General features: G+C 37.4%; 8 protein-coding genes and 1 long non-coding RNA gene across 12 annotated transcripts in view; 7 read left to right on the forward strand and 2 right to left on the reverse strand.

Annotated features, from left to right (window-relative positions):
• phtm (cytochrome P450 enzyme phantom) overlaps positions 1 to 246 on the forward strand; it is a 29273-nt gene extending 29027 nt beyond the window's left edge. For both annotated transcript variants that reach the window (XM_088045285.1, XM_088045286.1), the window contains exon 5: positions 19 to 246. In XM_088045285.1, coding sequence (XP_087901411.1) covers positions 19 to 194 — 176 coding nt within the window. In that variant the 3' untranslated portion in view covers positions 195 to 246. The remainder of the gene's footprint in view (positions 1 to 18) is intronic.
• Positions 247 to 304: 58 nt separating this feature from the next.
• Positions 305 to 2525, reverse strand: LOC148167856 (cytochrome P450 18a1-like). Its single transcript, XM_088045284.1, has 5 exons — positions 2116 to 2525; positions 1677 to 2065; positions 1460 to 1622; positions 1146 to 1410; positions 305 to 1014 (listed from the first exon to the last, which is right to left on the reverse strand). The coding sequence occupies exons 1-5, from the start codon at positions 2477 to 2479 to the stop codon at positions 612 to 614; spliced, it is 1584 nt and encodes a 527-aa protein (XP_087901410.1). The 5' UTR covers positions 2480 to 2525; the 3' UTR covers positions 305 to 611.
• Positions 2526 to 3897: 1372 nt separating this feature from the next.
• On the forward strand, positions 3898 to 4544 carry LOC148167857 (uncharacterized). Its single transcript, XM_088046118.1, has 3 exons — positions 3898 to 3999; positions 4047 to 4208; positions 4263 to 4544. The coding sequence occupies exons 1-3, from the start codon at positions 3898 to 3900 to the stop codon at positions 4347 to 4349; spliced, it is 351 nt and encodes a 116-aa protein (XP_087902244.1). The 3' UTR covers positions 4350 to 4544.
• Positions 4545 to 4586: 42 nt separating this feature from the next.
• Positions 4587 to 5283, forward strand: LOC148167858 (uncharacterized). The gene is made up of 2 exons (XR_015770775.1): positions 4587 to 5114; positions 5165 to 5283. It is a non-coding gene; the product is annotated as an uncharacterized LOC148167858 (long non-coding RNA).
• A 3648-nt stretch (positions 5284 to 8931) lies between these two features.
• On the forward strand, positions 8932 to 16673 carry LOC148167859 (sperm-specific sodium:proton exchanger-like). Its single transcript, XM_088046119.1, has 10 exons — positions 8932 to 9209; positions 9259 to 9490; positions 9541 to 9843; positions 10556 to 11468; positions 12178 to 12352; positions 12400 to 12755; positions 12959 to 13963; positions 15416 to 15803; positions 15853 to 15972; positions 16518 to 16673. Exons 1-10 carry the CDS (start codon positions 9012 to 9014, stop codon positions 16671 to 16673), a joined length of 3846 nt encoding a protein of 1281 aa, XP_087902245.1. The 5' UTR covers positions 8932 to 9011.
• A 3637-nt stretch (positions 16674 to 20310) lies between these two features.
• Positions 20311 to 20651, forward strand: LOC148167860 (mitochondrial ribosome and complex I assembly factor AltMIEF1). Its single transcript, XM_088046586.1, has 2 exons — positions 20311 to 20516; positions 20563 to 20651. Exons 1-2 carry the CDS (start codon positions 20349 to 20351, stop codon positions 20599 to 20601), a joined length of 207 nt encoding a protein of 68 aa, XP_087902712.1. The 5' UTR covers positions 20311 to 20348; the 3' UTR covers positions 20602 to 20651.
• LOC148167861 (mitochondrial translation release factor in rescue) lies at positions 20598 to 21070 on the forward strand. Its single transcript, XM_088046585.1, has 2 exons — positions 20598 to 20775; positions 20821 to 21070. Exons 1-2 carry the CDS (start codon positions 20598 to 20600, stop codon positions 21039 to 21041), a joined length of 399 nt encoding a protein of 132 aa, XP_087902711.1. The 3' UTR covers positions 21042 to 21070.
• Positions 21071 to 21144: 74 nt separating this feature from the next.
• Positions 21145 to 24205, reverse strand: LOC148167862 (sedoheptulokinase-like). 3 transcript variants are annotated; one of them, XM_088046578.1, is made up of 6 exons: positions 24118 to 24199; positions 23234 to 23267; positions 22736 to 22968; positions 22438 to 22691; positions 21697 to 22241; positions 21145 to 21647 (listed from the first exon to the last, which is right to left on the reverse strand). In XM_088046578.1, the coding sequence occupies exons 2-6, from the start codon at positions 23256 to 23258 to the stop codon at positions 21262 to 21264; spliced, it is 1443 nt and encodes a 480-aa protein (XP_087902704.1). In that variant the 5' UTR covers positions 23259 to 23267; positions 24118 to 24199; the 3' UTR covers positions 21145 to 21261. The 3 variants fall into 3 exon arrangements, with proteins under 3 accessions (XP_087902704.1, XP_087902705.1, XP_087902703.1); XM_088046579.1 differs by lacking the exon at positions 23234 to 23267 and having other exon boundaries at positions 24118 to 24205; XM_088046577.1 differs by lacking the exon at positions 24118 to 24199 and having other exon boundaries at positions 23234 to 23498.
• Positions 24206 to 25169: 964 nt separating this feature from the next.
• Ref1 (RNA and export factor binding protein 1) lies at positions 25170 to 26374 on the forward strand. Its single transcript, XM_088046580.1, has 3 exons — positions 25170 to 25488; positions 25594 to 26017; positions 26067 to 26374. Exons 1-3 carry the CDS (start codon positions 25300 to 25302, stop codon positions 26171 to 26173), a joined length of 720 nt encoding a protein of 239 aa, XP_087902706.1. The 5' UTR covers positions 25170 to 25299; the 3' UTR covers positions 26174 to 26374.
• Positions 26375 to 26376: the final 2 nt, after the last annotated feature.

Below are 26376 nucleotides of genomic sequence, written 5' to 3' on the forward strand. Positions count from 1 at the left end.
GAATTTCGTGGTTCGTAGGTAAGAGGATGTGCGTCGGTGACGAGTTGGCCAAGATGATTCTACTTCTTTATGGCGCAATTCTAATTAAGAATTTCAAAATTTCCTGCACGGAAGACATTAGTGTGAGCGGACATTGCGGCATCACCCTCACGCCACAAGTCCACGAGTTGACATTTACCAGTTTGTTTTGTTGAGGTCGAAGAGTCGAAATAAAATGCGTTTGGTTTAAATAAAAAATGATATTAATGTTGTTTTTCGTTAAAAATAATTAAACATAACAATATTATAGTTACATCTTGCGTGTTTAAAACAAAAGTCATATTTACAAAGCTTAAATCTAACATGATAAAATGACCTTGCAGTTGCCTATAAAGGTAACATGGTACAATGGTATAAAATCGGCAACATAAATGGTGATTGAAAATGAATGACGTGACTAGCACACAGATCAGTAAATCTTCAAAATAATAATAATACTAACAATGAATGAACACTTTAAAATGCACAGCCGAACAAGTCGGAGATCTCTTAAATAAAATGCTGAAATGTACAAGTACTACGCCTCGGTATAAATAAATAGGAAACGCTTTCGGTCACCGTGCTCCGCCATCTTAATGGCTCCCTGCAGATCTGATGGTACCCATCAAGTCCCATTCCATGGGTCTTGGCTTTAGACAGATCTTGAAGGCGTTGGGACTGATGGTAACCCCAGCCACTCCCTTCAAACTAGGCAACGTTTCCCCGTTAGGAACACAAATGTGAAAAGAATGCAACAACGACGAAAAGAAGGAGAAGATTTCCATCCGGGCTAAAATCTCCCCAAGACACATTCGTCGTCCGACACCGAAAGGCAAGAAGTACTCTGGTTTCACCACTTTACCCTCCGCGTTGATGAAGCGACTCGGATTGAACTTTTCCGGCTCGTCCCAGAGATTCGGGTCCATGTGAACCGAGTGGAGTAATGGGACAATCTGGGCGTGCTTGGGCAGGTGGAAACCGTTGAGTTTCAGGTCCCTGAAATTACGTAAAATGCGTTAGTCGTCCTGCGTGTGCTTATGAAATTGATTGGGAAATGATCGTCTGGGTCATCGACCGCAAAATTTGAAACGTCTCTGACACTTTCACTTTTTTATGGGTGCACGTACCTCGTGGGCGCGTGCGTCGTGCCCATTGGGACAATGCTGGAAATCCTCATCACTTCCAACATGGTCGACTCGGTCACTGGCAAATACGGTAAGTCTTCCAGTTTCGGGAGTCGGCGGCGACCCACCACTTGGTCCATCTCTTCTTGCACTGCCTTCATCACTTCGGGGTGATGTAGCATGAAGAGGACCGCCCACTGAAGGGAGCTCTTGATGGTTTCCATTCCCGCGGAGAAGAGGTCGCCCATGATCTGCTGGATCTGCCGATCTAAATTCTTCAATTAGAACACGACCAGATCACCAAGAAGAAGACCTACCATGATCCTTTCCTTCGAACAGGTCGTGGCCGGTACCCTCCTCGTTTGCCTTCTGGATTTCGTACAAATAAGTGTCGAGAAGATCGCGGAGATGCGACGGGTCGAACGTCCGACGGTGCTCCTCGATGGTCTTTTGGAGGAACTGCGCCATTTCCAAACGATTCTAAAGACAACTCGTTAGTACCATCAATACAGAGACTGCATCAAAACAACGTACTTTGGCTATTTTCTCGCGGGTTTGCCGCTGCCCGGGTAAGTACTTCAGGATCGGTATGAAGAACGACGCCTCCAACGAACTGAACAACTTGAAACCTTCTTCGATTAGGAACATGAACCTCTTGAATCTTTCGTCGTTGTGGGAGAACCGCACCGACATGAGAATATCGCAGATCACGTTGGACAGCGATACTGCCAGAATGGGGTTCAAGTCCACCGGGTCATCTTTGTGGCCCGCCAGCATTGACAAGAACTCCTCCACTTCTTTCATGATGCGATTTTCCATCTGAGTCTTCCGACTTCCGATGTACGACATCCCGAAGTGTCTCAACCCGTCATGAAGGAACTTCCTTTGATCCTTCCACAGTTTTCCGGCGGTGTTGATGACACCTAAAAACCTTACTCAAACCCAACCTCGTTGAGTGGTACTCGGTACTCACCATATCCGTCGAGGAGAGTGCTAAACTCCGTGATGGGTCTTCCGGTGAATTCTTCTTTCCGAAAAGCATCTCGGATCATCTTGTAATCGCTGAGTACCACGATGAGTTGAGACCCCAACCTCGTGGAAATCAGAGACCCGTACTTGTGCGTCAAGTCCCTGAAGTGGAGATGTAAATCTCCTTTGAGGAACGGGAGAGATCCCAGGATGGGTACTCCCCAAGGTCCCGGGGGAAGAGAGCTCGCTTCCTTCAACAACTGAAGGGTCCGTACGAGAAGTAGAACCACCAGGAACACTGTTAGAATCATCGCCGACATTTCTTGGGCGAAGAATTTCCACAACACCAAACCACCGTACACGAACATGATGGCACCACTGAACCACCGTGTATATTTGCGTGGTGCACGTTGTATTAGCAGACGACTGACTTCGGTGTGCTTTATATTCTTTGCATCGACTTATACTACGAGTGGGGAGATACGGAGTACCGCAGAGGAGGAGCTGAGCGTCGTTGCCAATCAGAACTCAGATGCACCCCTCTTTATTGGATGGAGGATGCGATTCATTCATGAGATTCAGTGTGGTACCACGAGTGCTAGTGGAAGATTTGCTGATGCTGCTCGTTCGATTCAATGGGAATGTTTTCCTTGACCTCTTCTCTTTATAGTAGGTATTATTAATCACAAAAATGTAGAATTTACAAAAATAGAAAAAACTATCTTTGTCATTAATTGTTTACTGCAAAGCACTCATGAATAGCCTAATTCTGATCAATTGTGAACATTTTTGATAATTTATTGTAAGGGAAGATTAAGTTAATTGTAGGTACTAAATTTTCATTGTTGATACGCATTTAACGTTATTCTCTCTTATATTTATTATTTAAGAAATACAATTTTTATTGTTTTGCAACTTAGTACTAAAAATCTCATGAAGATTTTGCGATTTAGTTTTTTTTAATTTTCACTGGGCTTGCTTTTTTTCAGTAAAAATAAAACCAAAAAAACACTTGTTATGGTCTATTTTAGTATGCAACTTTTAATATTCGGGCTTACAGGTATGTAATGATCTTAGCCGTATGTCTTAACTTGGCAGTATTATGCTTTTTTTTTCAGATTTTTAATTTAGATTTTGGATTAGATAGTGAGGAACAAATAAAAGAAATGGATTCAGGAATGTCAGATTGTGTTGTGAGCAGAGTTTTGTGTTGATCTGGAGACTTTTGTAGTTTTCAAAAAACACCAAAGAGGTTGTTAGTTAATTCAACAATTTGTCTTAAACTTTGTTGTTTTACTATGAACTTTGATTAACGAATAGATACGATACAAAAGAATTATGTTAAAAAAATCGTTTTTAGTTTATTGAAAATCGCATGTAACGCGTCATATTTTACTTCAAAAACTTAATAAAGATTTTTAATTTTCTGGATTTCTTAGATGGGTAAAATTAACCTATGCATTGTTGTATTTAGAAAAATTGTATTTTTGAAACTGTCAAAAAAAACTTGGTTTTATCAGTATAATGTTCAAACAGACGGTATTAAAGTCGTAAAAGTTAAATCCATTAAAAAAAATAAAGTTGACTGAAAAAACGATCATTTATATTGGGAATGGATTCAAATTTCTAATTAGATATTGTCTCCAAAATAAAAAAAAAAGAATTATATTTGTCTCTTAAAAACTTCGACCTGTGATTGGAGGTTGGAAATTTGACCTTTATCAATTAAACTGTCAAAACTAAATCATTTTCGATATATTTAAGTCCGATCGGTTAGGATTGAGGAATGGCCATTTCTCTAGAGATCTCGGCAACTTTAGACAACCCACTCCACGGTAAAATTTCGGAAATCAAAAGAGAGAGCGACCTCTATGAAAAAGTCACAGAAGTTTTACACGGTAGTTCGGACACAAACAAGTTAGGACTCAAACCAAGTTAAGATGCACACCGTTTGTGTTGGTTGCGTACGAGATATTCGCGATGAAAATGTTCCGATACGACCTCTGGTGGCGCATTTTAACACTACTGAGAAGCATAATTGTTGTGAAGGTGCATAAGAAACAATGCATTTGTCGCCAAAAAAATCATCTTCCTCAGGTGAATTCACATTTTCGAAGTAGTAGTTTAATTCCTTCTAATGTATTTCAATAGATTCTGGTGTTGGTAACGCATGGTTTAAGGTTATTACGTGAAACGGGTCGCATTACAAACCAAACCAGCAAATCAGCTAAACAATAATAACAGTGCTATCAGAAGGTTTTTATTGAAAAATCTACTTTTAGATAAGTGAACCAAGGAATAGCGAACGGATACATGGTGGGTATTTCGTTCTTTGAGGTATAGTTTGTACGGTGAGAGATTGAATGACAGAAAAGTCACTAAATCTACGCGATAAAAAGTGTACCATACGCGCGAAATTTAAAATAACAAAATAACCCCAGTTACTGACTGATTTCGCGTGTTTTTAGTGTATTTTGTAGCATAATTTGCTACCAACCTATATGTCAACTGTCAAAATATCCCAATCTCTCACCGGATAAACTATACAGTAAATGATTGACAAAGTGCAAACGTAACCTCAAAGAAATGTTACAAGAAAACCAGTTAAAACCTATTAAATACCTCAAGAATGATTAACAAACTCTTTAAGACAACTATTTGGGCGTCGGGGAACCAATGCATCCTAAATTAACAAGAGGAGTTAATATAGTTTTATAATACAATGATTGTAGTTTGCAATTTTGTCTCAAAACGCTTCAAATCTGGTACACATCGGTTTGTAGGTTCAGATATAACAACAATTACACCCAACGATGTAAATTAACACTGAATATTGTAGATAAATTCATGTTTTTTCTAATAAACGACCACAAAAATACACTTTTCAATAACAGATTATGCTTCTCACCCACCATCTTTGCAACGGTCGCAGCGCCACCATCGGTCATTTGTTTCGCGAATTGGCTCGTATGAATAAAGTCGAAGTAAATGCTAATACTTCAAGTATGTAGTAAATGTACTCCGAATTTGAAACACTAAAAGTTCTTTCGCAGTGATTTTTACTATCCGGAACATTAACAATCAAAACGGTCCCAACATCTTGAATGCCATCAACAGTCATTTTCATCAGTTCTTCAGTCTTCTCGACGACAAGCGCTACTCCCAAAATTAAAGCTGACATTCAGAGTGGCTTTCAGCATGGAAAAAGTACTCCATAAAGTTGGTGGTTTTACCTTCCTGGACTTCTCTTCTAAATATGATAGTAATACGTTTTCTGTAACTTGCAATACGTTTTTCTTCGTGCACCATTCTCGAAATTGCATGTAGGCTTTCTCCTACATCGGTTTTGATTCACCAGGGAGAAGATTGGATATCGCAGCAGCAGCAACTGTTTCCACATCGTCGTCTTCGCGAGTAAAATCCATTGTTTGCACTCCAAAATTGGAAAAACGCCAAAAAACGGTTTTTTGTTTATGAAAACAACAAGTGCATTTCCTTAGATACGCGCGACGCTGGTAACTCTAATTTCTGCAATTTTTTTACAGGAGGAGTTTTATTCGATTACTAGCGGTTGTAGAAAAAATATTGTTTGTATTTCGTGGCTCATTCGTGTTTTTATGGCGCTTTCGAATGCCTTTACGGTCTCGACCAAAATTAGCATTCTTAAACGCCATTAAATTAATTTTGCGCACTTAATACAAAAATAACTATTTTAAATTAGCAATAAAAATGTATTAGAATAAAATATCGTTATTTCACGTTTCACGAGTTTGAACATTAAATACGAATTAACGGAATATTGGAATGTGTTAGGGGGCTACCTGCATTATCGAAAATAAAGGGTAAAAATGAATAGTGTAAGAGAACAAGTTCGACTTTAACCTCCGTATTATAATCATCAATTCTTGTAATAACTCTAATAATTTCCTATTTACATTTTTTAATATACGTCGTTAGTTAAATTTACAGTGTTTTATTCATTAAACAAGAACTTCAAGAAAACTACCTAATTCTCCGGTAAACGTACAATTAGGATCCAACTTTAGATCAATAAATTCACCTTTGGTGAAAATAAACACACTTCTTTTTCTCTTATTTTTCTTAACCTTTTTTCGTTTTGCATTTAAAAGGTAAAAAAAGGAACTATATATTCTTTTTAACAAGAAATACAATGAAATTTGCTTATGCTGGGTGTGTAAAGTAGTATGCAGTATATGTACAGAGTGTTAGGGATTATGTAAAATGTATATGTATATGTATATGCAGCTTCTGCCCCATAAATGGAACAAAAAATCCCAATAATATTTTTAACAAAACCGAAAAATATAATTTTAATTTGAATTGAAAAACTTGTTACAGATATCTGGCAGAACCGACAGTGTAAAAATCTAAAGATTACTAACTTTGGATTTTTTAAGCTGTCTGTTAATTCAAGACGCAAAGAATGTCCAATGAACGCTGTACCAAAACTATATTCAAAAAGCTTTTTTGTAAAAACTAAACAGTTGAGAAAAAAATGAGATTTGAAATTTCGATTCCATTTGTTGATAACAATAGTGGAGAGGGGGGCTTAGTGGGGAACTTAACAATCAATTAGCCACGCATCCTAAAATAATAGAAATTAACAAATTTTTTTTACTAAATATCACAGACTAATGTATTGCGGATGATTTTTATTGTACTTTTTTTGATTACAATAAAAAACTTACGACATGTGAGCATTATTTTGAAAAATGGGATTTGCCCCGCTTTGCCCCGCACATAGGGGTAAAGTGGGGTACCCTATGGGTAAATCAAATTTTTTAATAACTGTGTACCTACTTAGAAAAAGTAACATTTTAAAATCACTTAGGCATCAATGCATGTTGCACACAAATGCGCAGGTTCATCATTTTTAGCCACTACATTTGTATGACTAGATTTGAAAAAAAGTTGCTCCCTAACTTCGCGAACTTTTTAACGAAAACACTGGATTTCACATTTTGTTTTATAAAACATATAGGTTTTCACACTTTATTTTATAAAACACACATGGTCAACTGTCAACTGACAACCAATCAAAATACGCTATTCGACTTTTTTCACGGCGTTTGATTTGAGCAGCAAGCGTGTTGCCCCGCTATGCCCCCCTCTCCTCTACATTCTGATAGTCTTTTTAGCATATTATATACGAGTACATAAAAAATGTTGTAGCATTTGCCTCGAAGTTGCTTGCTTACCAACTTCAGAGAATGCTTCATTTATCGGCAGTAAGTGTAGTAGATACTCCTACTTCGTCAAAAAGTAAATACTAAAGCAATGCGCAGATGCTAGACGAAAAGTAAGTTCCGGTAGTACATACTTCATCGTCAAGAATATTCTTCGCGGGTGTAGTATTACCTACACTTTCAGCGAATGCTTGAAGCATTAGCATTTACTTCTTTCCACTACTTACATGTACACACAGTTGGTTTTAACAACTTCTATTATAATGCTCACATGTTAAAGAAACTCTGGATGGTATGGGAGGCACAAATAAACGTATCGTTCACAGAAAGGGAATCAACAATTCTGCAAAGAATTTCTCCTTGAAAGCAAAAAATCAATTAATAATATAAATATTTTGTATACTGGTGAATTCAAAGTCAAAATATCTGAGTCAACTAAGTAAAAATATTCAAGCAATCAATACCAAATATCCAACAATATCTCATATTTGAAAACCTCATCAATGATACTCCCTGTTGCCAGCTAGAAGCAAAAATTACATAAACGAAGTTAGAATTAATTTGAAAGCTACAGTCTAAAAGTTACAAACGAGAAGTTAGATGTACAAGCCATAACCTAAAAGCTGTAAATAAGCGGCTAAAGAAGAATAAAAAAGTAAAAATTTTAAAATTAGATATGTACAAGAAGGTAGAAGCTAAAATCCTCAAGCACGAGCCTAAATCTACATTCCAATGTCAGTGCCACAAGCCAAACGAAATAAACTAAGAAGAACTATTAAAGAAAAATACATACACGACAATAACGAAAAAAAAAAAAAACGAAGAGAAAAATCACCTTGAAAACGTTGGTTTTTCTTAACACTTGTAGCAAATGCTGGATTTTTATGCATATCAGCCAATGAAATCGGCATAACTCCAGAAGTATAGAAATTTTTGACAATTATAGAACAAATAAAAACAATAATAGGTTGATTTTTCATCTAACATTTTTTATTTCAAACAGTCTTAGCATTATCCAAGTTTTTTCTTATCACATTAGCTCGGTTAATCGGGAGCCTAATTTGAATGGTGTTATGCAACAAAGATCCAACCCACAAAAAACTTTTGATGTACCGCTTCACGTTTTTACATCGATTAAAAATATCACCACCTGTTAAGTTTCATATGGACTTAAAATTCTTAAAGCTAATAGTCCAACTGAAGTGCTACATCAGTGTCACTGCAATTTTGCTCTACAGATTCGGAAAAAATAAGGTTTTAATGACCATAATTGAATGGTGTTATGCAACAAAGATCCAATCCACAAAAATTTTTAATTGACTTATCTGTTAAGCTTCATATAGTTTTACTCACTTTTACACTACAGAATCGGTAAAATTAAGATTTGAATAGCCATGATCTCCGTTTTTAGACGACACTGGCTGGCTCAATATTCGTTTATTACCTGCTCGGCAAAGCCTCGTTGGTTAAATAACTAACTCGCGTATTTTAATAGGTAATTTTTAAAATAACCCACTTGTACCATTAATCACTATTATTTTATTTACATTCTTTTTTAGGTTTTCGTGGTCTTCCAATTTTCAACCACACAACCAAGATACCACGATGCACCAAAAACAACATAAACAAACGAATGGAGCGTATCTATTTATAACTTGTCAATCGACTGTCAACGTTTCTGCAAGCACCAATAATGAAAGCACTCTGCAAGAAGTTGTTGTTAACTGCTTTTATCCTCTTCGGATGTGGACTGATAGTATCCCATCAAAGCACAGCCAGCGACGAAGTGGACGACAACCTAAAGTACCATCCTGCCGTCCCCAATTACGCCCCTTTGGTGATGTTGTCATTGATAGTAATGATCTCCTTTGGTGTTGAATGGTTCTTAAAAGTATCCACGTCCCGGTTGTTCCAACAAGACACTACTGCTCTTTTTCCAGAACATCAAATCGACGATTCCTCCTGGCGCCATCATGGTAATAATCGGGCATTTATGGGGCATCATTATGTATAAAAACGACGTCCTTCGACTGGCGACGAATATAGTCAATTTTTCTCCGTTTAAGTTGTACTACATTTTCGCTCCTGCTGTCATTTTCAATCTTGCGTTTTGTTTGGACATTACTTTCTTTATGAAGATTCTTCCCCAAGCTGTCATCATTGGCATCCCAGGTACAGTCGTGGTATAAAAATACCTTCAACTCGTTTTGCAATCATTGTAGTCAGTTTGCTCACGGCAGTCATCTTTGGTGGATTGTGCAGACTGGTTCTTAATAAGTCTTGGGATTTAGTTTTTGGAATGACTTTTGGAATGGCTTGCCAACCTATTTTCCCCAAGACCATTACCCAATTGCTGAGACAACAGTGCTTTCGATCTCGACAGGTTGGAGTTTTGTTAGAAGCCGAAGCACTGTTTAGTTTCAACGTGGTCAATTTGATCTTCTTGTACCAAGACATGATCACTTCTAAATATGTTATACACTGGTATCAATACGTGGGCCTCTTCATCCGTACCACAGCCTTCAGTAAGTATCAAAGTATTAGAGGTATACAGATCGTGGCACAACGCCATGGATAGTCTAAAAATTTAAAAAGAATCTAAAAAAGTCAAAGATTTATGCACAATCCAGAAAAAATCAAAATAAGATCTTTCGGGCAAATATAACGAGAATGGGAAATTCTATAGAAAATTTGGAGAATTTTGACAGAATCTAAAGAGTAGGAAAATAATTATGAAGTTGGAGAATGAAAAAATCTATGAAAAATCTTAAACACTGCATAGACCAACATGAATTTAAGAGGAACATGATGCATAATTTAGAACATAAAATTTTCAATGTAGAAAATGTAAACACGTTTTGAAGAAAATTTAAAATATTTAAGGAAAATCAGAAGGAAATTAAAAAGAATCCATAAGCTGTAAAAACTGTCAAGAGATCAAGAGATCAAGAACAATCTAAATATTGAATCTTCAATGTGAAAAAATCCAAAGCAAAAAGTAGATAGGAATTAGAAAGAGCTCAAATTTAAAGACTGTAGTACTAGAAAATTAAAAAAAAAATCTAAATAAAATGAATAATTATAATTTATTGAGAAAGTCTAGAAAGTGTGGAATGGAAGAATATGGAAAGTAACTAAAGAGAATGAAGGAAGATGGAAGAAGCTAAAAATTTTAGAAAGAATACAGGGTGGATCTAAAATTAGATTCAAATGGCCTTTAACCATTTCTGTTTCTAGGCATTATCTGCGGATACTTATTTGGACACGTCGGCCGCTACTTGGTCCGAAAAATGTGCAACAACAAATTCAGCGTCTTAGTCTTGATGACTACGTTCCCTTACATCACCTTCAGCCTTTCGCAAAAATTTATTACGTTTAGTGGCGACATTTGCGTGATGATCGTAGGTCTGATGCTATGTCAAGAACGCCCCATCCTCACCAAGGAAACCGAGTACTTCCTCTTGGAGTTCTGGGAAACCATGGGATTCACATTGAACGTAATAGTTTGCACCATCTACGCCATGTCAACTTCCTGCTACGTGGCGCCATTTATGAGCTTCAGCGACCACGCGTTGATCTTAGGAACGTACCTTTTGTACACATGTGTGCGCTTCATCATCTTTCTGATATTTTCACCTTTGATTAGCAAATTTGGGTACGGGATGGATCTAAAAAGTATGCTTCTCTGCGTGTGGGGAGGGCTCAAGGGCTCCTATGGGGTTCTTCTAATCACTTCCATGAACGAGGTGGAGAAAGCTAAGAACTTAAATATCGCCAAGTTTTACGTAATCGGGCTGTACATGATTTTCAACCTCGTCAACGGCGGTACCATCAGGAAAGTGTTGGAGTTTTTAGAACTTAACAAAATTTCCACCACGAGACAAATTAACATGCTGAATTGCATGAAGCATATTCATGACAAGCGAGACCGAGCCATTGCCTGGTTAAAATATGATAAGTTTCTTTGTGAAATCAATTGGGAACTGATCAGGGAATGGACCACTTTCAAGAATCCGTACTTGCGTCAAATTGATGAAGGGGATGAAACCGAAAATGTTCCTGTGCCAGGGTACCGTTATATGTATTGTTCGGATTGTCTGAAGGAAGTTTTACTGGAGCCCACTCCAAACGAATTCAAAGAAATGACAAAGTAAGTTCACAATTGACAGCTGCCTTCTGCTTGTTCTTTCGTTCTTTGTTTCATCAATGTCTTCTTTTTTTTCATGTTTTCAAGGTCATCTTTCTCTTCGTGATTTTTTTTCAAAAGAATTCTGTTTCTTCGTTGTTGTCGTGTATGTATTTATGCTTCTTTGATCGTCCTTCTTTAGTGTATTTCGTCTGGTTTGTAGCACTGACACTGCAATTTAGGTTTAAGCTGGTGGTTTGGAGTTTTTAGCTTTTTTTTCTTTAGCTAGCTATTTATAGCTTTTATGTTGTTTGAGGCTTGTACATCTAACTAGCTGTACTAGCTTCTAGCTCGCAACAGGGAGTACAGACTGCACAGACTGAGCTGAGTGTATTGCAACATCTAAGTTTTGTAGCTTTTAACTTCTAGGTTGCAATTTCTAGCTTTTAAAATAGTTTGTAGCTTCTAGATGGCGATTTGCACATCTAACTTTTGGCTTGCAGCTTTTAGGTTCTAGTTTGTCCATTTCAGCTTGCTGAATTCCACCTAACTTCTAACTTTTTCTTTCAAAGTTGTTTTTATTACCTCTTGCAATTGAATTGTAGCTTCTAGTTCTTGCCTTTAACATTGTAGATTTTAGCTTTTGGAGCTCTGAACTTTACACAACCACCTTCTTTTTTGTGGTGTTGATTCTGCTGTTTAGACTGTTTTGAAACAAACATCACTTTTTTAGGGACGCAAAAATAAGAGTCCTAAAAGCAAAAAAAATGTCATATTCGCGCCAACATGAAAACGGAATGATCTCAAACGAAGGAATGCGAATTCTATCCCAAGCCATCGAAATGGCGATGGATTCCAAAGACACAAAGATCCGCGTTGAGGATCTCTACAGACGCTTTTCTGAAGAAGTGAGTTTCTACAATTTGTAACCTATTTATTTCACTTTTTGCTTTAGAAATGGTACGAACGTTTGGCGAGGAAACGTCTGGAAGCTATTAAGAAAAGTAGAAGAAAGGTTCGCCCACCGTTGACATATTGGCGCAGACTTTGTTACCATTTAGTGTTGGAATCTTCCTTTGAGAAGACAATGATAGTTATAGTAGCTTTACATTGTTGTCTTTTACTGGTGGACTATTATTATCATCCATCTCTTGTAATGGGTGGGAGGAAAGAGCACATTATCTATTTGGACTATTTTATCACAGTGATGAAGTCAATTTTTACCATCATATACACTGTGGAGTTTATCATCAAAGTGTTGGCGTTGTCTTGGAAAAATATCATCCAAGATGGCTGTGTTTCCTACTTCAAGTAAGTTTTCCAATTGATTGTCACTTTTACACTTTTTAAAAAATTGATGATTTAAAGAAAATCAATAAAAATACGTCTAATCCAAAAAAGATCTAGAAGGACTTTGAACTCAAGAAATATTTAAAAAAAAGTACATCACAAGGATCTAGAAAGACAATGGCGTTTATCATAATTTTTACTTTTTTTCCCAAGTCTTTTCCTAGGTCTTTCTGGAATATTCAAGACTTCATTTTCATGATCATCTCCTGGTGCAGCACCGAAATCAGCATAAACGAGCTAAACAACTGCGCCAACAAAACCTTAACTGTGAAACGCAGCGTCGTCGAAATATTTGAAATGCTACGTTTCCTTCGTCTCCTGCGGATCTTCGGAACCTTCTATCAGAACATCCTAAAACAACTGGAAAAAATCGCCGAATCCAAAATGGCATTCACCTACGAACTCGCTAAATGCTACTCGGCCGCCGAATCTGAAGTTCTTGGGATGCTCCAGCACATCATCGCCAACGAGAAAATCCGCGACGACATCCGAAGACAAATGGAGATCGACCGGGTCACCATCACCAAGCTCATGGGAATCGTCCAGAAGGAGCGTCCGTGGATCGCCATCACCGTCAAGACCAAACAAGTCATCAGAACCATCCTCAGCGGCTTATACGATTCTGTGATGGTTCTGAAATCGAGCGGATTTGTCGACACCCAAGAACTCGATCTCCTTCTAGAGTCGCTGAATGAATTGCATAAGGACGTTAATTTGATTAAGAAAGTGCAACCGAGCGCGCCGAAAATCATATTCAAGGAAGTCCCTTGGATGTCCGACGACGACGAAGTGATTAATTTCCTGTTTGAAAACGTCACGGCTCAGACGTTCGAACCTGGAGAAGTCATCTTCGACGAGGGACATGTTGCCAATGTCATCTACGTCGTGGTAACGGGAGTGTTTATGGTTTCGTACACCCCGAATCCGTACATCTTGAGGAGTTGCAAGGAGTATGGTGTTTTGCCGATTGTCGATTATCATTTTGGATCGACCTATGACGAGCAGTCTGTAGATTATATTGTTTCGGGGAATTGTATAGGCGAGCACAGCATTTTGACTTTGAGGCCTTTCAACTGCAGGGTTACGGCGGATACGCATAGTCAAGTGTACGTTTTGAGCTATGGGATTCTCAACAGGGCCATGCAGCTCAGTCCGGATCCGTCTTTCGGGTGAGATTTTCTAAATTTTCTAGGCTGTAGATTTAAGACTAGAAGTGGCTTTTTAGGATTAAATATACAAGGTGTTTTTAAATGTTTCTAGCAACAAGGGTGGCTATGAAATATCAAAGAAATTAGCCTCTCATTACAAATGTTGACATTTGCAGTTAACCTCAACCATAGAGCAAAGTTAATTTTGACCAAAAACTATCTATACAGGGTCCGGCAACACTTGTGTCCACCCCCAAAATCGTCTTTAGTTTTAAAGTTACAATTTTGAAAATTTGTATACGCTCATAGTTGACAAAGCTCTAGAAGCTGACGCAACAATTTGTTTTTTATCACGGTTTGGTTGGCGTCGCGACGCCTATGAAGTATAATTTTTAGCGATTTTTGAGTTTTTGCGGAAATATTCGCGAATTCAATCTTTTTTCAACATAACTGTAATACAAATACCTGAGTTTTTATTTTAAATCAAATGCAAATTGTGTTTAAAATTTGCGAAAAAAACGTTGTTTTATCAAGTTAGTTTTCAAAATTATGGCAGCGCATCGGCAAACTACGTTTACAGCAAAATTTCACAAGTCACTTCATTCACTTTTATAAAGGTTAATTTGGATTAACACGGGCATGCTGCACTTTATGGACACTAGAAATCGTTAATTAACATCGACAAAGCGACAATTTCACCAAGTAATAAGACTTTTGTTACAATCTAAAGCGAGCCAAAGAATAGATGTCATTTGTGACACAAGATGTTTACAGATGGGTGTAAACGTAGTTCCCAGTTTTGACGTAATGAAATTGGAAACTAACTTGATAAAACAGCATTTTTTTCTCAAATTTTGAAGGCAATTTGCATTGAATCTAAAATAACAACTGAGATATTTTAAACATATTTATATTAAAAAAAAATAAATTAGGGGTTGATATCACAAACCCTCACAATTACCTAAAAATTACATTTTTAAGGCGTCGGACGCCAAAACTATCAGTGATAAAAAACAAATTTTTGCGTCAGCTTCTAGAGCTTTGTTAACTGTGTGCATATGCAAATTTTAAAAAATTTTTCTTTAAAATTAAAGATGATTTTGGGGGTGGACACAAGTGTTGCCGGACTCTGTATAGTTATGGTTTGAAACCTGAAAATCAAAGTCTTAAGCACAAAATCGTAACTAAAACGTAGTTGAACTAAGTGACATTTTAAGTGTAGTTAAACATAGTTATATTCACTATGAAAATAAAGCGGCAAAATAGTGCATGGCAGGAATTCCAGAGCCACCTTTGATGCTAGAAACATTTATAAACACTTGTACATCAAATTCGATAGTTAATCATTTTTTTAATTGTCATCAATTTTATAACATTGAATATTTGAAACCTGAAAACTCAATAATCCATAAATGGATAACCATAAACCGACGTAATATATTTTAAATAATTTAGACTTTTTGTTCGTTCTAGATTAGAAGCCAGGATGTGGAAAGAAGTCGGTATAAGAATAGCCATCCCCGTCCTAATGTCCACCCCAGTCTACCAATCCCACTCAAAAGATCAGATCAAACAGATTCTGGAACGATCATTTGTTCCAGATCTGTCATCCTACAAACTCTTCGTCGTGACAGAAGTCATCGAAGACATCATCCTCATCGAAGGCCTAGTCGCTGATATGAACACCAATAAAAAGTACATCGCTCCCTGTCGAATTGCCAGGACCATTCGAAAACTAATTCTCCCCAATAACAGCTTAATTAATATTCCCATCGACGTAGTTACTAAATTATTAATAATTCCTGTCAAAGGGATGACTGAGTGTGATATCATCGTCTCTGCAGAGGATGCCTGTGAACTGGTAAGACTCAAGACAGTACATTATAGAAATTTATGTAATCTGATTTCAGACTTTGAGGTACAGTACCTCAAAATGTCTTCAACACGCAGCGCAAGATCGAATGAGGAGGCGAAGGCGACGACTTAGTCGACGTAAGACACTGGCTTCATTGGAGAGTCAGGCTCCTTCGGTACGGTCAATTTTCATGTTTTTAGCCGCATGTTAATAGCAACACACACTTTATTAAGGCTAATTTAACAGAGTTGTTGGTTAGTACCTGCAAAAGTCCACTTTAAGCCGTAGTAATAGATTTTGCGGTACTTATGCCAAAAAATATACAGAGTGTACCCGAATAACGTGTAAAGATTGTAACCGCTGTAGATAATGAGTTTGCAAAAAAAATCGAAATTCGAATGAGGCAAACAAATTTCGGATTATCCGTGGACCTCCGATAAAGACATTTTTACCACTTGTATATTAACGCTCTTATTCCTAACTTTTCGATAGCCTGGACTGACATTGGTATTGAAACTGGCCTGCCTCAACAATTCATGGGCGATTTCTACAAAAAATTAATGTCGAAACGGTGACGGTTTGGAACGCAACTTTGGCCATTATATCAAATGTATTGTGTGATATTGGGGTTAAAATCTTTCCAATTTATTTGGGTGCACTCTGTATATGTAACAAGCAGTACTAGAAACATAAAATATTACTTCAATAAAATTATTGCAGATTATGACTACAAAAAGTCGATCTTCTGTCCTTGGTAAAGCCAGTATGACCGGAAGTGACTTTTTGTCTACAGACACTGCAGGAAGTGATTCTACGGAATCGTTTCGAATGGAGGATACAAGAAAGGAGTCTAATAAAATGTTCTTTTCTGACTGAAAAATACGTGAAAATCGTTTTTGCAACTTTGTTAAATAAAATTTCTCAATTTTGTTTTCATTTAATTTATCCTAACCTTGTAATTCTTATGGTCTCTTATCAGATTTTATCGTTCTTACACACCAAATTTCATTTAAAAACTGACAAATGTCTAATTTTGGGAGGACATTAATGCCAATCTCATCTTAAATGTCATAACAATTACAACTCTCTGACAACTGGTGGAGGCAAACTTGATATATGAGATTTATCAGTAAATTTTTCTCTAGTTTTTGGGATTACTGCCATTGAGGTACATTTTTGATTTTTCACATTTTTCGAGGGTGAATTAAAATGGGGCAAGATTACAACCCTCTGACGGCTGGTGGAGGCAAACTTGATATGGGAGATTTATCAGTGAATTTTTCTCTATTTTTTGAGACTAATGCCATCGGGGTACATTTTTGATTTTTAACATTTTTAGAGGGTGAATTTAAACGGGGCAAGATTACAACCTTCTGACGGCTGGTGGAAGCAAACTTGAATGGAAGATTTATCTGAAATGAATGTGAATTTTTCTCTATTTTTGGGACTACTGCCACCGGGGTAGTTGCTGGATTTTTACGATAACGGTGATGAAAAAGGGCGACTTTACAACCCCTTTTGAATATCCCCTTTCTGTATATTTTACACCAAAGTATGGATTGTCACTATGAGAGGTTATTATTCCCAGAGATTTGGAAAATAATAGATCCGGTTACCATATGGAAATTTGGACATACTTTACACAAAACATGTGCAACAAGAATTTTTATTTCCGTCTCTACCTATTGCATTGATTCTTATGGCTGATACGCTTATGCAGTATTGTCTCTCTCGTCAGGATGGAACCAATCAGAGATCATGACGTAGATCGTTACTCGAATTTCAAATGGCAAATCCAAATTGTCAGCTAATGTCAGTAAAGAACTTTTAGTTTTAGACGTTATTTCTCTTGTATGTTGCTAAATCTTGTGACAAGGTTCTTTCATCACTAGTTTGATTCGTTTTGCTGTCTTTTAATGTTGAAACTTTCATTCCTTAATAGGCCGAAGCTCTTCTACATCAAGTGGAGACTCCCACAATATGAATGCGGTAAAACCGATCATTTATAGCTCCACAATTAAACGATGTTGATACAATTCTCAGTGTGCATGACATAGTTTTCAATAGGTTTAAGGTCAAACACTAATGACAAAATCAAAATTACCAACGTGTGACTAACACTTTTCTAGTCTGACACCAGAAACCTGGAAAAATGGAGAAGCTAATTCAAACAGCGTAGATCAATTGTAAGAACATAGAAAACTTTACATTAGACCCAGACTTCTAAAGAAAAAAATGCAGAAAGTCTCTTTTAAGATAAATTTGCCACTATTTATTTACATCAATTTGATTTTGTTCCTCGTCGAGTGTAATAAAAAAGCGCAGTCTTCTCTCGGTCTGCCACGATCTTCTTTTACTCCTTTCTACTCATTGTCAACCTTTTTGCCTCTGTCCAAATCTTAAACAAAATCTTATTTGCTACAATGTCACAGGTTTCCTAGCGTGTTCTATTTCTGTTCTTACTTGTCGTCAGAGCTGTCCATTATTTTGTTAACCAGTTCTGAGCTTCATATTCTTTTGATGTTCTCAACAATCTACTTGTCCCTTTTTAATGTATTTTTTTACTGCTTTCATGTATATTTCTTCAATACTTTGAACATTTCTCCATTCATCCAATGTAGTTAGGTACACCTTGGATTTTTATTTACTAGGATATTTCTTTCAATTGAATCTTGATCTTTTCTCTCTTCGTCAAAATCCATGTTTTTCTTCCTCTCCGTATGTTCGGTGACTTCCGTTACAATTATAAATCATCTGCTAATCGCATAATAATTCACTTTCTTTGCACGCACTTTGTAGTCTGTGGTTAATTTTCATATTTTGCTTCTCAGTTTCTCCACAAACGACGATTTAGTTCAGAAACATGCCAGTTGTAATATTCCATTGATTTTTATTTCACTAGTTAGCCCTTATTTGTACCATTTCTATTCTACGCTTATTACAAAATCTGTTTCGACAATTCTCGCACAAAATTGTTCAAATGCGTCTTGAGCCAAAAATTTCCACTTTCTGTCGTCTATAGTATGCGACGTCGGTAGTTTTATGGTGCTGAGAGAACTTGTTGTGTTACAGTACGTTGGATTACTCATTTTGCTTTGAACTGTCACACATTACAATTATTGTCAATCTGTTGTCAAGTTTTAAAATTAGCCAATCAAAAACTCTCCATCCTGGCGAGAGAGATAGGTATACATACATTGTATCCAGTGAATGCGTGCAACAGACAAGGACCAGAGATAATTTCGAGATCGTCAAGTCTTATGGCATAGTTTATCCCATTTTAAAGCAATCTCGTGTCTCTGTCTGATGCGTATTTTTCCCACTATATCGTACTCTGCCGTTTAGGTGGACTTAATTAATAGATGGCCTTACCATCGTGTTTAGTACCAGCGGATGATATTAGATGGACACCAATCGCTAAACTGTCAAAAGTCAGTCAAACAGGAAACTGTAGTAAAAATTTGCACAAATTTGAAACTAGTTCGCATGCGTATAAAGTTTAAAGAATTAACGGAATTTACAATTAACAACACGTTCTTCAAAATTTTTAAAATGTGGACTTAACGTAAGTTTTCAATTTCAATTTCGCTAGTTATATGTTTGTTTTCCAAGTGATCTTTACGTCTTTATCCTTTTTAAGGATACCATTCTAAAATTATAAGTCAAATTTAGCTGAATGGGGTGACCCCGTATAAAACGTTCTGATTCAGACAACTCAGATTCATTATTTCAGTTTTTATTGTTCACTTCTTGTCATATTTCTAGTTTTCAAGATTTGCTAACCGCATTCTGGTTTTATGGCACTACTACTTGTACAAACGATAATTTCCTTCAATACTCTGCGAGGGGTTCACCCTCAGGACACCCCTAAAACCCCTTAAAACTCTGTCCATGATTCACACTGAAAAATGCGAATCCCCTAAGTGTTTTTAAGACGAAATGAAAATTCCTACCTGCGTACTATATTATTTATGTATATATATTAGTCTTAAAAATGTTATTACACAATCATATTGTAGTCTTAAGATCTCTAACTGTGTAATATATGATTTTTTATCAACAAGAAAATAGTCTGTACTTTGAAATTGAAAATAATTATGTAATAAATTATTTGTTAAACCAAAGAGTTTTTTTACATTAATCTGAATGCGAAGTGGTTAGAATTGCATTAAAATTACAATTTATGTTAATTATTATCATTTAGATAATAATCAACATAAATTGTGATTTTAATGTAATTCATAAAAATTACTTTGAATAATGAAACCCCAGTTCAGTTTTTAAATCGAGCGCCTTTTGACAAGTAGCGACATCTACACGAACCAGGCCGCAAAGTCGACCAGACAAGTTCTCAGGAGTACAAAAGTGCCCGTACTTGGGCATCTCGAAGTTATCTCTGCAAGGACGAAAGTTGAAAACATGAAAATTCTCATGAAATTCCAGTGTTTGACTGGTCTATTGTAAGAAAAAATAAGTGCACGTTGTGTTGCCTATGTTACGGCGCAACCAGGAAGCTAACTTCAACGACGTCATCCACTGGCCTTGACCAACATGTTGAACATAACCAAACGTGAAGTCTTGAAATTGTACAAAAATTTACTCCGTTACGGCCAAGAATTACAATTCACAGACAAAGAATACTTCTGCGGTCGTATCCGAAAAGAGTTCAGAAAAAACCGCACTCTCGAGGAGCCCACCGAAATAAGTTTCAATTTTGAGGTTAGAATCGTTTTCTCGGGATTTTCTTACAAGTTTTTTCTTTTAGAAAGGGGCAATTTTGTTAGTTAGACGCGCTGTCAAATGATAGCACGCGGGGGAGTTATATTTAGGTTAATTAGAGCTAAGCACATTGATTATAGCAGGGTTCCGCAACTCGTGGATAGCGAACTGGAGGAGCAAAATGTTAGAGGGTCCGGGCCTGGTGGACAAGCCACTAATAAAACGTCGAATTGTGTGGTTTTGAAGCATGTACCCACAGGTACACTTTTATTTGGTTGAATTCTGTAATATCCAACTTTTTCAGGTATTGTTGTGAAGTGTCATGAAACTAGGTCTTTGGATCAAAATAGAAAAAGAGCTCGGGAATACTTAGTAACAAAACTTGATAATCTGTTAAACGGGGAAAGCAGTGTGGAAGCCCAAACCAAAGCGATGGAAGATAGGAAAAGAAATAATAAAAACAGGAAAAGGGAGAAGCTAAATAGGTTGAAAGCAGAGTGGAAAGAACGCGAGCATATTGAATGAGATGGACCACAATAGATGATTGTTTATTACTGGTTGTTTTCATTGGAAAAACGTGTAAGTTCTCCAAAATTAACTTGACCCGGCGCCTCCACCAAAAAAGACAAAATCTCCATAAATTTATTTCCATTTCCAAATTACATTCTTCACAAAATAGCAGGCCTCTAAGGACGAAACGATTTCTTGTATTTTAATCTGAAGAATATTTGGACACTTGGATATGTTATTGCTTGGACTCTAAATTCACAGCCATAGCAGCCCCTTTGGCGGCGTCACCTCCTGTGGTAAAAACCAGTGGCAGCTTGTAGAGATTCGAGACTTCGTTTTGTAAAACTTTATTGCGAGATAGCCCACTTCCATTTCCAACGATGCGTGAAATATTTGCGTTTTGTAGGACTTCTCTAGGCATCATACTGTGCAAGTTGAGAATCAAACCGTTGCATAAGGCACGGAAAACTTTCCCCAAGTCAAGATTGCCAATATTTATATTGGTAACGGAGGCCATGACTGTTGGTGCGTGTCTTTCCCCGAGACATGTCGGGGAGATTTTTAAGTCAGAGACGCTGTTTTCTTCGAGGCCTAGATTGATGACTTTTTCCCAAACTTTCGCTGAAAGAAAATTGTCAATTATGAATTTTTCTAGTGACGGAGTATTTACATTGAGGTACTGAAAAACCCAAAGTCATCGTCCACTGCTGCACCATCTTCACGAAGGTAGCCAAAGAATTGCCCCCATTTAAAGACGCCGCGACAGCTAAATACTTGTTATTAAAATAAGGGACGTATTCGACGGTATTCACAGTTGGGGGCCCTCGGTGGGGTTTGTAATCTTCCGCAACGAAAGCGATTTGAGCCGAAGTGGAAATATTCAAAACTGCATCTTTGGTACTTTCGATGGTCGATAATACAGAACATTGGAGGTCCCCTAGGGCGATACCAATAGGGGTTCCCTTAGGAATGCTATGCCAGTTGTCGGCCAAATAGCCTGCAATTTCACCACTCAATTTAATTTCCGGAAGGAGCGAAGTTGGGAATCCTGCGTCTTTAAGGGTTTCTTCGTTCCATCGGTGGTTGACACAGTCAAAATAGCCCCAACTGGCGGCTAATTGGTCGGACATAATGGGTTTGGGAAGGTTGCACAACATGGCGACGGCAAAGTCTTGGATTGTCCCCGAGCAGTTGTAACGTTTGAGTTTTTCCGGCCTTAAAAAACATGTTTGTTTAGTTTGTAAAGTCCTCAAATCTGCCGGCAGATTTAGATAAGCGTTATTAATATAAATGAAAAAATCAGATTTCCCGGAAACTCGAGCACTTTGTTCCCAATTTAATTTTATTTCCCCTTACGTAAATATCGGTGTTTGTTGTTTTTGCAATAAACCTCCCGTGAGTGTTTACTCACTTATTTTTGGCCATCCAAAAAATCGTGGCAGCCCCAAATCCTGTATAGACTCTGAGATGAGACTGGGCCTCTGGTAAGGTGGCCAGAAAATCAGTATCACACCTGCTGTCCTGCCATGTGTATAGAGCGGAAACTTGGTCCTGGACCACATCGAAGCGCACTAAGGTGTTATCCTTTTCCACCCGTTCCCAAGCTTTGTCCTGATTCCAGAACATAACACCGTGCATTTGCCCACATATCCCGATTTTCGTAATCTGGAAGAAAAACAAGTCAAGAGATCGTGTTATTGTGACCTTACATGTTGAAGGAGGTTCTTCTGGAACTTGGCAACACATGTGTTCAACGCCGAGATGATTTTCGGCACGTCTTGTTTATTCCCGTCGATTCCTTGGTCGCTCGGGACGTTCGATTGTGTGTCTTTGCTGATCTGGGCGACAATTTCGTTGTTTGCAGGGTTGAAAACGCACACTTTGACCGAGGTAGTGCCGATATCCACACCTAGGACGTAGCCTGAACCGGCCATCGCGTTAACTAAACAATAAAATATTATCAGGTGCAAATTGTAGATTAGTTTAAGATAAAGTTAAGTTCGCGATTTAATATATACCCATGTTACGAGCTAATGTAAACAAATACTGATTGAGTGAATTGAGCTATGTTAAACATAACATGAAATAATGTTTGTGTTGTACTCAAAATATTATTTTATCAGTTTATTAAATTCACGAAATCGTTACATCTGACGTTCCACAGATAAAAACTTGACCTCAACAAACAAGCAAACGTTTTTACTTACCACTTTCGTCTTCTTCAGACCCCATCGCTTAATTCTATTAATAAAACAAACGACCATTCATTAGTTCATTGTGGCACATTATTCTATTATGTTAAGAGCGCCAAATATTATTTTTAAGCTCTCAAGACCGGATTTTGATTCGGGAGCGACGGAGCTATTGATTACCAACAGTTGCGTCATTTTACTGCAGGATCTTTTCACCGACTTAAGTATAAAGCTACTTATTATTACGTAGTTTCTATCTACTTCACGTAGACATCTATTATTTATAGCGTGTACTAGGTAATCTTAAATTCCATAAAAAAGCTATAAATTTTGACAAGGATTTATGTAAACCACTCGTACTTTGTGAAATTGCATTAAACACTCATTTTAAGTAAATTAACACGTTGAATCCACACGCAAAATTATAATTTAGAAGTACAGTAAGTTCAAGTTTGTTTGCTTTTATTGTTTGTTTATAGTTTTATCGTTGTTTGATGATAATTGGGAGAAAAGATTGTTGTGATGACGCACTTTCAACAAATAAAAACACTTATGATAGCCGTTACTAAAATGAACAATTTAAATTTTGCGCAAAATTGCTAGATTTGTCATCAATTAAAGCTCCGCCCATTAAATTTATCCCCTCCTCGACCTCCTATTTATAACATTTTTAATTTTTGCCCGGCGTTTCATTCATATAATCATTCTTAACATTGACGAATTTTAACGTTTGCCTCAACCTTGCTTTATCAATAAACGTAAAACTTCATAAAAAAAGTTTGCAAGGTTAAAAGTAACAAATTATGTACAAACACACCATTATAATTGTTTTATCTAATAACACTAATATATTCTCATGTAAACAATTAGAAAAAAATTAAATTAGCAGAAACACTTACGTGACTTTACGCGCGGCTCTTTTTTCTCTTAAAGTACAATGACTATTATTCTTGCCTAGCATAGGAGAAGTACGTTTTACGACTGTTAACCTACATAAACCTCCTGTTTATTCGTACTACATTAATTATTACTGGTATTTGGCCAGAAAGAGACCGATATTAAGCCGAGATAATTGCATGTATTTTCTCATTAGCTAAATTGTAAATCATAAAAGGAGTCATCTGCTAAATATAAAATAGAACGTTTAGATCTAATCAAATGCTAAAAATATTTTAGTCATGCGACTAATGAAGGAGCTGTATTGCACCACACGACGAAAAAACGAAGGTAGTTGTGAAATTTCAAACAGGTTGGCAGAGGTACCAACAGATTTCAGATTCCAAGGAATTTTGAGCCTCGAAAATTGTTTTACAATTTCAACAACTCAGTTTTTATCTCATTTTAAAATAGAAGAAAGTACACATTTCTCGAATTGATTACAGTAAACCCTCAAACATTGGCGAGGGTTTCGTTCCTACTTTTAGACGTGAATGTCAAATTGGCGAATGTTAAAGTCTATAAACTTGTGGAATGGAATGGTTAAGTTCAAAGAAAAACACCATGTAAACTAAGTAAAAAATTAAATTTTAATACCTAATAATATTTTAGAAACCACTTCTAATCTGTCTAAAATTTTATTTATTTTTTTTTTCATAAAGGAAATGACTTCCTTTTGATAGGAACTTTAGACCTGTAAAAATACTAAAGAAATGACAGAAAAAGAAACGCACTTTGGCCAACATTTCATAGAATTGTTCCGAAAGCACATAAAAGCCGCAAGTATGACATGGCCGTAATAATAAGATTTTAATGAAAATGAATGTAATTATTTAATTTTTATGGTGTCGAGTAAGTGAAGGTTCGATTATTTGTTAATTTTTAGAAGCTTTTCCGTTCTAGGATTTTATTTACCGTTTCAGAGTGTCGCGAATGTTGAGAGGGTTTACTGTAATAAATTTGGGCAGTTTTTTTTGTAATTTTGAATTTCGCGGGTGGGTTGCCGACTGAGCGAGTTTGACAGAGCGCATGCGCGAGGTTGCATCTTCCTCCATTTGTGCGCCATTTTGTCGTTGGTAGTGTGTGAGACGCCGGTTGCAAATAGAGTGTCTTTCTGCCTGCAAAAACCGCTTGAAAATCTGAAAATGGTCGACACAATTGATATGAGTTTAGACGATATAATAAAGTCGAGCAAGCCCCGTCGTGGCGGTCGACGGGGCGGACGTGGCGGGCCCCGCGGGGGTGGTCCGCCTAGACGAGGCACCACGTTCCGAAGAACTAGCGGCGTCCAAAGGGGCCGAGGACGCGGAGGAATAACGCGCCAATACACCCGGGTAAATCTTTATTATGTTTTATTAAAGCTGCGTTGGAAGCGGCCAAGTTGTGCATCCTATCATAGTCCGGGGTGAGATCTGACCTCCATCCAATTGTTTCTTTAGGGAGATGTGAACAGTGCTTGGAAGCACGATCTGTTCGAGGGCTACGGCCCACGTAAAGTGGCCGCGGCCAGGGCCGTAGTACAGTCCAATATGGGCCCCACTAAGCTCATGGTGGCCAATTTAGATTTCGGGGTCTCGGACTCCGATATTCAAGAACTTTTCGCCGAATTTGGCCCCCTCAAAAGCGCTTCGGTGCATTATGATCGCTCAGGGAGGTCGCTTGGCACAGCTGATGTTATTTTTGAGAGGAGGAGTGACGCGATTAAGGCCATGAAACAGTACAACGGGGTGCCACTCGATGGCAGGGCGATGAATATTCAAATCACCACGTCAGAGATTCCGACACCGGTCAGAAGAGGAATAGGAGGAGAGCGCAAATTTAACAGGAGTCCAAGAGGGGCACCTAGAGGACGACCCAATAGAGGTACTTGACTCAACTGGACGCAACTATGGGCTAATAATTTCTTTGTCAGGTCGTGGAGGAGGAGGAGGAGGGCGAAATTTGAGGAGCCAAAAAAAACAACCCACAGCTGAAGAACTCGACGCTGAGTTGGACGCCTACACTAAGGAAATGAAATAAAATAAGTGCGATTAATGACGCTACGTGCGCGCTCTTTTTTGTGAATTGTGTTTTCTTTTTTTGTAATCATAGAGTTCAGTTTGTAACATCAAGCCTTACTTTTATAAATCACTAGTGTATTACTTGCGGTTTTCACTAAATCTAGTGGTAGGCTGTTCTTGTTAATGTAATTGTAATAATAGGAATAAAATTTAACTGTGACT

The sequence above is a fragment of the Gnatocerus cornutus genome, chromosome 9, assembly GCF_029298725.1.
Source record: "Gnatocerus cornutus isolate USDA-ARS CGAHR chromosome 9, icGnaCorn1.1, whole genome shotgun sequence".
Taxonomy (NCBI): domain Eukaryota; kingdom Metazoa; phylum Arthropoda; class Insecta; order Coleoptera; family Tenebrionidae; genus Gnatocerus; species Gnatocerus cornutus.